This window comes from Salmo salar, chromosome ssa03 (genome assembly GCF_905237065.1).
Source record: "Salmo salar chromosome ssa03, Ssal_v3.1, whole genome shotgun sequence".
Lineage (NCBI taxonomy): Eukaryota > Metazoa > Chordata > Actinopteri > Salmoniformes > Salmonidae > Salmo > Salmo salar.
In genome coordinates, this window is record NC_059444.1 from 97,302,912 (window position 1) to 97,316,242 (window position 13,331).

The 13,331-nt window shown below is 47.3% G+C and overlaps 1 protein-coding gene across 1 annotated transcript in view; it reads left to right on the forward strand.

Annotated features, from left to right (window-relative positions):
* Nucleotides 1–13,331, forward strand: part of LOC106602007 (4-aminobutyrate aminotransferase, mitochondrial) — a 63,518-nt gene that overhangs the window by 23,317 nt on the left and 26,870 nt on the right. The window contains exons 2-6 of the mRNA XM_045715929.1: nt 1,254–1,387; nt 2,892–2,989; nt 3,747–3,776; nt 4,093–4,210; nt 13,081–13,130. Coding sequence (XP_045571885.1) covers nt 1,318–1,387; nt 2,892–2,989; nt 3,747–3,776; nt 4,093–4,210; nt 13,081–13,130 — 366 coding nt within the window. The 5' untranslated portion in view covers nt 1,254–1,317. The remainder of the gene's footprint in view (nt 1–1,253; nt 1,388–2,891; nt 2,990–3,746; nt 3,777–4,092; nt 4,211–13,080; nt 13,131–13,331) is intronic.

The following is a 13,331-nucleotide window of genomic DNA, read 5'->3' on the forward strand; positions in this document are numbered from 1 at the left end:
CTGACCTGCTAACCTTTACACTGTCTGTCACTGTGCTGCTAACCTCTACGCTGTCTGTCACTGACCTGCTAACCTCTACACTGTCTGTCACTGTGCTGCTAACCTCTACGCTGTCTGTCAATGACCTGCTAACCTCTACACTGTCTGTCACTGTGCTGCTAACCTCTACACTGTCTGTCACTGACCTGCTAACCTCTACGCTGTCTGTCACTGTGCTGCTAACCTCTACGCTGTCTGTCACTGTGCTGCTAACCTCTACACTGTCTGTCACTGACCTGCTAACCTCTACGCTGTCTGTCACTGTGCTGCTAACCTCTACACTGTCTGTCACTGACCTGCTAACCTCTACACTGTCTGTCACTGACCTGCTAACCTCTACACTGTCTGTCACTGACCTGCTAACCTCTACGCTGTCTGTCACTGACCTGCTAACCTCTACACTGTCTGTCACTGTGCTGCTAACCTCTACACTGTCTGTCACTGACCTGCTAACCTCTACGCTGTCTGTCACTGACCTGCTAACCTCTACGCTGTCTGTCACTGACCTGCTAACCTCTACGCTGTCTGTCACTGACCTGCTAACCTCTACGCTGTCTGTCACTGACCTGCTAACCTCTACGCTGTCTGTCACTGACCTGCTAACCTCTACGCTGTCTGTCACTGTGCTGCTAACCTCTACACTGTCTGTCACTGACCTGCTAACCTCTACACTGTCTGTCACTGACCTGCTAACCTCTACGCTGTCTGTCACTGTGCTGCTAACCTCTACACTGTCTGTCACTGACCTGCTAACCTCTACGCTGTCTGTCACTGTGCTGCTAACCTCTACACTGTCTGTCACTGACCTGCTAACCTCTACGCTGTCTGTCACTGACCTGCTAACCTCAACACTGTCTGTCACTGTGCTGCTAACCTCTACACTGTCTGTCACTGACCTGCTAACCTCTACGCTGTCTGTCACTGACCTGCTAACCTCTACGCTGTCTGTCACTGACCTGCTAACCTCTACGCTGTCTGTCACTGACCTGCTAACCTCTACGCTGTCTGTCACTGTGCTGCTAACCTCTACACTGTCTGTCACTGTGCTGCTAACCTCTACACTGTCTGTCAGACTTGTTGTGGTGCTGTAGGATGGACTCTCAGTTAAATCCACTGCTCTGAGAACTGTACCTATGCCTTAGTGCTCTCTCTGTCACTGTCTCTATGCGTGTCCTCTGATTGTATATGACTGACATTTCTCCCTCCGTCTTCAGGTGGCGTGAAGGCAGGTGTTGAGGACTGTCTTTCTCTCTCTGCATCATTCTGTTGTTCTGAGTCATGGCGTCCTCTCTGCTCAGCAGGCAGCTGGTCCTCTCCCTCCAGCAGAACCTCAGGCTCACTGCACCAGGTACACACCGCTCACACACACAGAGCTAGTAGGAACAGTCGTGTGTAGAGGTTATGTCTGTTAGAGGTAATATCTATATGCAAACAGCTAATGCTCTATACCAGTTATATCCCGTTTGGTGTACACACACCGATCACTGCAGCTGTACATAGGGTGGGCAATGTACAGACAGACTAATGATATCACCCTACATACCCTGTGGCCAGACAGACTAATGGTATCACCCTACATACCCTGTGGCCAGACAGACTAATGATATCACCCTACATACCCTGTGGCCAGACAGACTAATGATATCACCCTACATACCCTGTGGCCAGACAGACTAATGATATCACCCTACATACCCTGTGGCCAGACAGACTAATGATTTAACCCTACATACCCTGTGGCCAGACAGACTAATGATTTAACCCTACATACCCTGTGGCCAGACAGACTAATGATATCACCCTTTAACCTGTGGCCAGACAGACTAATGATATAACCCTACATACCCTGTGGCCAGACAGACTAATGATATCACCCTACATACCCTGTGGCCAGACAGACTAATGATATAACCCTACATACCCTGTGGCCAGACAGACTAATGATTTAACCCTACATACCCTGTGGCCAGACAGACTAATGATATAACCCTTTAAACCCTGTGGCCAGACAGACTAATGATATAACCCTACATACCCTGTGGCCAGACAGACTAATGATATCACCCTACATACCCTGTGGCCAGTCAGACTAATGATATAACCCTACATACCCTGTGGCCAGACAGACTAATGATATAACCCTACATACCCTGTGGCCAGACAGACTAATGATATCACCCTTTAAACCCTGTGGCCAGACAGACTAATGATATAACCCTACATACCCTGTGGCCAGACAGACTAATGATATCACCCTACATACCCTGTGGCCAGACAGACTAATGATTTAACCCTACATACCCTGTGGCCAGACAGACTAATGATATCACCCTACATACCCTGTGGCCAGACAGACTAATGATATCACCCTACATGCCCTGTGGCCAGACAGACTAATGATATCACCCTACATACCCTGTGGCCAGACAGACTAATGATATCACCCTACATACCCTGTGGCCAGACAGACTAATGATATCACCCTTTAAACCCTGTGGCCAGACAGACTAATGATATCACCCTTTAAACCCTGTGGCCAGACAGACTAATGATATCACCCTTTAAACCCTGTGGCCAGACAGACTAATGATTTAACCCTACATACCCTGTGGCCAGACAGACTAATGATTTAACCCTACATACCCTGTGGCCAGACAGACTAATGATTTAACCCTACATACCCTGTGGCCAGACAGACAGGAACTAAGGCTGATAGAGCATGACATAATGAATAGAGGGCTTGTCCTTGTCTAAGGTTAAGTTGAAGGATCTTCTGCAGGACAAGTCAGCAACACAGCATTGCCTTAACACTGTGTGTGTGTGTGTGTGTGTGTGTGCGTGCGTGTGGACAGGCTGCAGGTATGTCAGTAAGGCAGCAGCTAAGACTCAGATGGAGTTTGAATACGATGGGCCTTCCATGAAGACCGAGGTCCCAGGACCCCGTTCCAAGGTACTGAACCACACATCGGGTTAAATGCCGGGCCTGATTCCCCGTATGTCACTAACAGCACAATGAATCAGTAAGAAGAATAGGTATCTGTTAAAAGGCTCGTTCCGTTTGACATTTGTTCATGTTCAATGGTGACCTCTGTGTGACCCTGTATTGGCAACAGTGGACTGTACACACCCGTCCTGAACACTCTGTTGCACACAGGTTTCGTCCCAAACAGAACACTATGGAGGGAATAGGCTGCCATTAGACCAGGGCCCATAGGACAGGGCACTATGGAGGGAATAGGCTGCCATTAGACCAGGACCCATAGGACAGGGCACTATGGAGGGAATAGGCTGCCATTAGACCAGGGCCCATAGGACAGGGCACTATGGAGGGAATAGGCTGCCATTAGACCAGGGCCCATAGGACAGGGCACTATGGAGGGAATAGGCTGCCATTAGACCAGGGCCCATAGGACAGGGCACTATGGAGGGAATAGGCTGCCATTAGACCAGGGCCCATAGGACAGGGCACTATGGAGGGAATAGGCTGCCATTAGACCAGGGCCCATAGGACAGGGCACTATGGAGGGAATAGGCTGCCATTAGACCAGGGCCCATAGGACAGGGCACTATGGAGGGAATAGGCTGCCATTACATTAACATTAGCATACTGTTGAGGAACCATCTTGACATGACATCTCCCTCTTCCCCTCTTCCCCCTCCCTCTTCTCTCCTCTCTCCTCCCCTCCCTCCTTCTCCTCCCCCACCAGGAGCTGACCAAACAGTTGGGAGAGATGCAGGTACGCCAAGAGAGTGTGTGTGTGTGAGGCTGTTTTGATGATGGAATAAAACAATGCATTATTGGGTCACACACTTGCATGCGTGCACACATAACGCAGACACACACACACACACACAACGCAGACACACACACACACAATGCAGACACACAGTCTCTCTCTGTGTCTAGTCTGTGTTAACTGAATGACTACCTTATCTCTTTCTCTCTCTGTATCCCTTTCACTCGCTCTCTGTCTCGCTCTCTGTCCCTCGCTCTCTGTCCCTCTCTCGCTCTCGCTCTCTCTCGCTCTCTCTCGCTCTCTCCCTCCCCCCTAGAATGTGGGAGCAATCAATTTCTTCTGTAACTATGAGGAGAGCAGAGGAAACTACCTGGTGGACGTGGACGGAAACCGCATGCTGGACGTCTACACACAGATCTCCTCCATCCCTATTGGTTAGTACAGACATCTCCTCTATTCCTATTGGTTAGTACAGACATCTCCTCTATTCCTATTGGTTAGTACAGACATCTCCTCCATCCCTATTGGTTAGTACAGACATCTCATCCATCCCTATTGGTTAGTACAGACATCTCCTCTATTCCTATTGGTTAGTACAGACATCTCCTCTATTCCTATTGGTTAGTACAGACATGTCCTCTATCCCTATTGGTTAGTACAGACATCTCCTCCATTCCTATTGGTTAGTACAGACATCTCCTCCATCCCTATTGGTTAGTACAGACATCTCCTCCATCCCTATTGGTTAGTACAGACATCTCCTCCATCCCTATTGGTTAGTACACACATCTCCTCCATCCCTATTGGTTAGTACACACATCTCCTCCATCCCTATTGGTCAGTAAAAGCATTTCGCTACACTACAAGCATTTCGCTACACTCGCAATAACATCTGCTAACCATGTGTATGTTACCAATAACATCTGCTAACCATGTGTATGTTACCAATAACATCTGCTAACCATGTGTATGTTACCAATAAAATGTTATTTGATTTACACAGATCTCCTCCATCCTTACTGGTTAGTACCCAGATCTCCTCTATTCCTATTGGTTAGCACACACATCTCCTCTATTCCTATTGGTCAGTACACACATCTCCTCTATTCCTATTGGTTAGCACACACATCTCCTCTATTCCTATTGGTTAGCACACACATCTCCTCTATTCCTATTGGTTAGCACACACATCTCCTCTATTCCTATTGGTTAGCACACACATCTCCTCTATTCCTATTGGTTAGCACACACATCTCCTCTATTCCTATCGGTTGGTGTCTAGAAGATCTATCTAGTCATGTGTTCTATAGTTTGACAGAGTAGCGTGCTGGAGGTAAGCAACTTATCTGTAGCGTAGCATTTTCCCATTTTAACACCACAGTACTTCTGCCTGGCAGGTGTTGAACTTGCGACCCTAGACTCTCAAGGTTAGCGGTTCACTGTAGCTGGGTAGAGCAGGGCGCCTGCAACACCGGGTTAGTGGGGTTGATTCCCAGGACTACTCATGCCTAAAAGTACTTATTTTCCACCATAATTTGCAAATAAATTCATAAAAAATCCTACAATGTGATTTTCTGGATTTTTTTTTCTTCTCATTTTGTCTGTCATAGTTGACGTGTACCTATGATGAAAATTACAGGCCTCTCTCATCTTTTTAAGTGGGAGAACTTGCACAATTGGTGGCTGACTAAATACTTTTTTGCCCCACTGTAAGTATTCAGACCCTTTGCTATGAGACTAGAAATTGAGCTCAGGTGCATCCTGTTTCCATTGATCATCCTTGAGATGTTTCTACAACTTGATTGGAGTCCACCTGTGGTAAATTCAATTGATTGGATATGATTTGGAAAGGCACACACCTGTCTATATAAGGTCCCACAGTTGACAGTGCATGTCAGAGCAAAAATCAAGCAATGAGGTTGAAGGAATTGTCTGTCCAGCTCAGAGACAGGATTGTGTGGAGGCACAGATCTGGGGAAGGGTACCAAAACATTTCTGCAGCATTGAAGGTCCCCAAGATCACAATGACCTCCACCATTCTTAAATGGAAGAAGTTTGGAACCACCAAGCTGGCTGCCCGGGCCAAACTGAGCAATCAGGGTTCTTGGTCAGGGAGGTGACCAAGAACCCAATGGTCACTCTGACAGAGCTCTCTAGTTCCTCTGTGGAGATGAGAGAACCATGTCTGCAGCACTCCACCAATCAGGCATTTATGGTGGAGTGACCAGACAGAAGCCACTCGTCAGTAAAAGGCGCATGACAGCCCGCTTGGAGTTTGCCAAAAGGCACCTAAAGACTCTCAGACCATGAGAAACAAGATTCTCTGGTCTGATGAAACCAAGATTGAACTTAGCCTGAATGCCAAGCATCACATCTGGAGGAAACCTGGCACCATCCCTACGGTGAAGCATGGTGGTGGCAGCATCATGATATGAGGATGTTTTTTAGCACCAGGGACTGATAGACTCGTCACGATCGAGACAAAGATGAACGGAGCAAAGTACAGAGAGATCCTTGATGAAAACCTGTTCCAGAGCGCTCAGGACCTCAGACTGGGGCGAAGGTTCACCTTCCAACAGGACAACGACCCTAAGCACACAGCCAAGACAATGCAGGAGTGGCTTTGGGACAAGTCTCTTTATGTCCTTGAGTGACCCAGCCAGAGTCCGGACTTGAACCCGATCGAACATCTCTGGAGAGACCTGAAAATAGCTGTGTAGCAACACTCCCCATCCAACCTGACAGAGCTTGAGAGGATCAGCAGAGCAGAATGGGAGAAACGCCCTAAAAACAGGTGTGCCAAGCTTGTAGCATCATACCCAAGAAGACTCAAGGCTGTAATCGCTGCCAAAGGCGCTTCAACAAAGTACTGAGTAAAGGGTCTGAAAACTTATGTAAATGTGATTTTTAAGTTTTTTATTTATAATAAATTAGCAAAAAAAGTTAAAGTAAAAACAGGTTATCATTATGGGGTATGTGTGTAGATCAATGATGGGGGAAAAGATATTGAACCAGTTTTGGAATTAGGCTGTAACGTAACAAAATGTGGGAAGGTCAATGGAGGACTGGACGCTGCTCTGCACTTTAATGGATTGATAGTGTTTGTGTCCCAAATGGCTCCCTTTTCCCTTTATAGTGCACTACTTTTGACCAGAGCACTATGTAGGGAATAGGGAGCCATTTATAGTGCACTACTTTTGACCAGAGCGCTATGTAGGGAATAGGGAGCCATTTATAGTGCACTACTTTTGACCAGAGCGCTATGTAGGGAATAGGGAGCCATTTATAGTGCACTACTTTTGACCAGAGCGCTATGTAGGGAATAGGGAGCCATTTAGGGCGTGTGAAGTGTTTCTAGGACTCTGGACATCTTATCTGAGACTGAGAGAGAAACCATCTGTTCAGGGACTGACTTATTCATGTCCTATCTGGTTTATGAGGATAACTGTGTGCGTGCGTGTGTGTGTGCGTGCGTGTGGCATATTTGACTTTTTCCTGATGGATTTCCATGTAGACATTAATGATGTAAATGTGTATCTACAGTATGTCTCCTATTAACTTAGGTTTCATAACATCACTGTAGAATGTTCTAAGGGAACTGTCAGGAAGTGGAGGAAGGACACAATGTAGCTATTCTAGTTGAGAATCTCTCTGACTAGGACTATAATAGAACAGGAGAGGTACATTCTACCCAGAGAGAAGGTGGATTAAGATTTAAAGGAGATATATAGTTATCATATAACTAACGGCAACATTGGCACAATACAGATATCAATAGATGCTGTAGGAGTTAGCAGGTTGAGGACCAGATTACATGCTGTAGGAGTTAGCAGGTTGAGGACCAGATTGCATGCTGTAGGAGTTAGCAGGTTGAGGACCAGATTACATGCTGTAGGAGTTAGCAGGTTGAGGACCAGATTACATGCTGTAGGAGTTAGCAGGTTGAGGACCAGATTACATGCAGTAGGAGTTAGCAGGTTGAGGACCAGATTACATGCAGTAGGAGTTAGCAGGTTGAGGACCAGATTACATGCTGTAGGAGTTAGCAGGTTGAGGACCAGATTACATGCAGTAGGAGTTAGCCGGTTGAGGACCAGATTACATGCTGTAGGAGTTAGCAGGTTGAGGACCAGATTACATGCAGTAGGAGTTAGCAGGTTGAGGACCAGATTACATGCTGTAGGAGTTAGCAGGTTGAGGACCAGATTACATGCAGTAGGAGTTAGCAGGTTGAGGACCAGATTACATGCAGTAGGAGTTAGCAGGTTGAGGACCAGATTACATGCTGTAGGAGTTAGCAGGTTGAGGACCAGATTACATGCAGTAGGAGTTAGCAGGTTGAGGACCAGATTACATGCTGTAGGAGTTAGCAGGTTGAGGACCAGATTACATGCTGTAGGAGTTAGCAGGTTGAGGACCAGATTACATGCTGTAGGAGTTAGCAGGTTGAGGACCAGATTACATGCAGTAGGAGTTAGCAGGTTGAGGACCAGATTACATGCAGTAGGAGTTAGCAGGTTGAGGACCAGATTACATGCTGTAGGAGTTAGCAGGTTGAGGACCAGATTACATGCTGGTTAAGGCCAGTGATGTAGTAAACATCAACTCTGTTCCCTATTCATGGTAAATCAAGTAACGGCCTGTATTTTTTCAATGCATTTTTCTGCTGTAGGTGAGTAACTGCTTGCTCCAAATTAAAAATGTTTTTAACAGCGTTTACCCTCCACTACCCCACTGGTTATGGTTAGTGATAAAGTGTTGTGGTCCAGTCAGACAGGACAGGGATCTACAGTAGGGTTAGTGGTAAAGTGTTGTGGTCCAGTCAGACAGGACAGTGATCTACAGTAGGGTTATTGGTAAAGTGTTGTGGTCCAGTCAGACAGGACAGGGATCTACAGTAGGGTTAGTGGTAAAGTGTTGTGGTCCAGTCAGACAGGACAGGGATCTACAGTAGGGTTAGTGATAAAGTGTTGTGGTCCAGTCAGACAGGACAGGGATCTACAGTAGGGTTAGTGATAAAGTGTTGTGGTCCAGTCAGACAGGACAGGGATCTACAATGGGTTAGTGATAAAGTGTTGTGGTCCAGTCAGACAGGACAGGGATCTACAGTAGGGTTAATGATAAAGTGTTGTGGTCCAGTCAGACAGGACAGTGATCTACAGTAGGGTTAGTGATAAAGTGTTGTGGTCCAGTCAGACAGGACAGTGATCTACAGTAGGGTTAGTGATAAAGTGTTGTGGTCAGACAGGACAGTGATCTACAGTAGGGTTAGTGATAAAGTGTTGTGGTCCAGTCAGACAGGACAGTGATCTACAGTAGGGTTAGTGATAAAGTGTTGTGGTCCAGTCAGACAGGACAGTGATCTACAGTAGGGTTAGTGATAAAGTGTTGTGGTCCAGTCAGACAGGACAGGGATCTACAGTAGGGTTAGTGATAAAGTGTTGTGGTCCAGTCAGACAGGACAGGGATCTACAGTAGGGTTAGTGATAAAGTGTTGTGGTCCAGTCAGACAGGACAGGGATCTACAGTAGGGTTAGTGATAAAGTGTTGTGGTCCAGTCAGACAGGACAGGGATCTACAGTAGGGTTAGTGATAAAGTGATGGTGTTCTCTCTCTCTCTCTCAGGGACTAATGCTGCCATAGTAACACATAGCCCTGGTTGCTAAGGTTACCAGAAGCATGTCCTGATGTAAACTCGCTGTGACAACTCAGCGACAGCTTAATAAGAGGGGAGATGGTGCGTTTAACACACAGGCACGCACACACACATACACACAGAAGATAGACCCACACACACAGCCACAGAGGCCAGGCTTACCAGGACAGGACATTGTGGTGGCGTTTGACAGTATTTATTATTAATATTATCCAATCAGTTTCTGTCTAACAGACTGCATGGAGACAGGTCAATGACTCACCCTGTCACAGGCCACTCACACACAGGTCCCTGCCCTGGACCAATGCAATTACATAACCATTTAAAATAAATCCTCTCATTCACTGTCTGAGTTTCCTCTCAAATAATCACAAGACCTGTTATAACCCCACCCCTCTGTCTCTCTCTCTCTCTCTCTCAATTTCTCTCTCTCTCTCTCTCAATTTCTCTCCCTCTCTCAATTTCTGTCTCTCTCAATTTCTGTCTCTCTCAATTTCTCTGCCTCTCTCAATTTCTCTCCCTTTCTCGCTCTCTCTCTCTCGCTCTCTCAATTTCTCTCTCTCTCTCCCTCTCGTTCTTTCTCTCTGTCTCTCTCTGAGGCGTAACAGTGGTCTGGAATACTAAGATAAAGCCATGAGGCAGAGATCACACACACTGTATTGGACCAAACACACACAGCCCTTGGCTATACACCCGGTGCACTTTCCGTCAAAGTACACACCACACACACACACACAAATCACACACACACAATCACAACCTTCAATGAGCAACCATGGTATTACCTGCCTTGCTGCCTCGCTCTAAACTAAGCTTGAAATCCTCATGCTAGTATCTGGGTATGAAGCCAGGCTGCATGTCATGTTGTCTAGTTTTTCTGGCTAAAACAGCTGTCATAGAGAACCACATGTTTTTCACCCAGATTATACATTCTTTGTGTTAACTGACCTGGGTTCAAATACTATTTTATATACATTTTCTTCGTTTGATTGCGGTGGCCTGGCTTTAATGGACCAATAGAATGGCTCAAAAATACAAAAACCCTGCGGAATTCGGAAAATATCAAATAGTATTTGAACCCAGGTGTGTTGGGAAGTGGTAGGTTAGGATGATGGGGCTCTATAACTTCAGGGCCCGTATCCACAAAGTGCCTCAGAGTAAGACTGCTGATCCAGGATCATTAAGAATATATCAACCAGGGCTCCCCAACCCTGTTTCGGGAGGGTATCTGTTACCTGGAGAGGTTTCAGGAGGGTATCTGTTCCTGGAGAGGTTTCAGGAGGGTATCTGTTACCTGGAGAGGTTTCGGGAGGCTATCTGTTCCTGGAGAGGTTTCAGGAGGGTATCTGTTACCTGGAGAGGTTTCAGGAGGGTATCTGTTCCTGGAGAGGTTTCAGGAGGGTATCTGTTCCTGGAGAGGTTTCAGGAGGGTATCTGTTCCTGGAGAGGTTTCAGGAGGGTATCTGTTCCTGGAGAGGTTTCAGGAGGGTATCTGTTCCTGGAGAGGTTTCAGGAGGGTATCTGTTCCTGGAGAGGTTTCAGGAGGGTATCTGTTCCTGGAGAGGTTTCAGGAGGGTATCTGTTCCTGGAGAGGTTTCAGGAGGGTATCTGTTCCTGGAGAGGTTTCAGGAGGGTATCTGTTCCTGGAGAGGTTTCAGGAGGGTATCTGTTACCTGGAGAGGTTTCAGGAGGGTATCTGTTCCTGGAGAGGTTTCAGGAGGGTATCTGTTCCTGGAGAGGTTTCAGGAGGGTATCTGTTCCTGGAGAGGTTTCAGGAGGGTATCTGTTCCTGGAGAGGTTTCAGGAGGGTATCTGTTCCTGGAGAGGTTTCAGGAGGGTATCTGTTCCTGGAGAGGTTTCAGGAGGGTATCTGTTACCTGGAGAGGTTTCAGGAGGGTATCTGTTCCTGGAGAGGTTTCAGGAGGGTATCTGTTCCTGGAGAGGTTTCAGGAGGGTATCTGTTCCTGGAGAGGTTTCAGGAGGCTATCTGTTCCTGGAGAGGTTTCAGGAGGGTATCTGTTCCTGGAGAGGTTTCAGGAGGGTATCTGTTCCTGGAGAGGTTTCAGGAGGGTATCTGTTACCTGGAGAGGTTTCAGGAGGCTATCTGTTCCTGGAGAGGTTTCAGGAGGGTATCTGTTCCTGGAGAGGTTTCAGGAGGGTATCTGTTCCTGGAGAGGTTTCAGGAGGGTATCTGTTCCTGGAGAGGTTTCAGGAGGGTATCTGTTACCTGGAGAGGTTTCAGGAGGGTATCTGTTACCTGGAGAGGTTTCAGGAGGGTATCTGTTCCTGGAGAGGTTTCAGGAGGGTATCTGTTACCTGGAGAGGTTTCAGGAGGGTATCTGTTACCTGGAGAGGTTTCAGGAGGGTATCTGTTACCTGGAGAGGTTTCAGGAGGGTATCTGTTCCTGGAGAGGTTTCAGGAGGGTATCTGTTACCTGGAGAGGTTTCAGGAGGGTATCTGTTACCTGGAGAGGTTTCAGGAGGGTATCTGTTACCTGGAGAGGTTTCAGGAGGGTATCTGTTCCTGGAGAGGTTTCAGGAGGGTATCTGTTACCTGGAGAGGTTTCAGGAGGGTATCTGTTACCTGGAGAGGTTTCAGGAGGGCATCTGTTCCTGGAGAGGTTTCAGGAGGGTATCTGTTACCTGGAGAGGTTTCAGGAGGGTATCTGTTCCTGGAGAGGTTTCAGGAGGGTATCTGTTACCTGGAGAGGTTTCAGGAGGGTATCTGTTCCTGGAGAGGTTTCAGGAGGGTATCTGTTACCTGGAGAGGTTTCAGGAGGGTATCTGTTACCTGGAGAGGTTTCAGGAGGGCATCTGTTCCTGGAGAGGTTTCAGGAGGGTATCTGTTACCTGGAGAGGTTTCAGGAGGGTATCTGTTCCTGGAGAGGTTTCAGGAGGGTATCTGTTACCTGGAGAGGTTTCAGGAGGGTATCTGTTCCTGGAGAGGTTTCAGGAGGGTATCTGTTACCTGGAGAGGTTTCAGGAGGGTATCTGTTACATGGAGAGGTTTCAGGAGGGCATCTGTTCCTGGAGAGGTTTCAGGAGGGTATCTGTTACCTGGAGAGGTTTCAGGAGGGTATCTGTTCCTGGAGAGGTTTCAGGAGGGTATCTGTTCCTGGAGAGGTTTCAGGAGGGTATCTGTTCCTGGAGAGGTTTCAGGAGGGTATCTGTTACCTGGAGAGGTTTCAGGAGGGTATCTGTTACCTGGAGAGGTTTCAGGAGGGTATCTGTTACCTGGAGAGGTTTCAGGAGGGTATCTGTTCCTGGAGAGGTTTCAGGAGGGTATCTGTTCCTGGAGAGGTTTCAGGAGGGTATCTCTCCAGGAACAGAGTTGGAGAGCCCTGAGATAGACAGATCCTAGATCAGCACTCCTACTTTGAGACTCTTTGTGGAAACAGGCCCTGGTGTCTGAGGGGTTCCATCTTCTCGTACTGGCCCCTAGTGGTGGGAACTGGAACTGCTATGCAGATCTTTATATAAGGCTGATAGTACAGTCAAACACTGTTGTGTTTCATATGCTACATCAGTGGGAATCAGTCTTCTACACTACAATAGTTGGTTAGGTTATAGCTTGTATTTGACTCCATTGGGTTAAAATGGTTTAGTTATAATGAAGTGGTAACACGAATTGTAATTTTTCTCTTTCAGGATATAACCATCCCTCACTCATTAAAGTGATGTCCAACCCCAACAATATGGTAGGTAGGTAGGGAGGTAGAGGGAGGGAGGGAGGGAGGTAGGGGAGGGAGGGAGGGAGGGAGGGAGGGAGGGAGGGAGGGAGGGAGGGAGGGAGGGGGGAGGGAGGGAGGGAGGGAGGGAGGGAGGGAATGCGTTATGTGGGTTGAATGCTGTAACACAGAATATATTTTTTAGAAAAGTCCCATGATGCTAGTGACTGT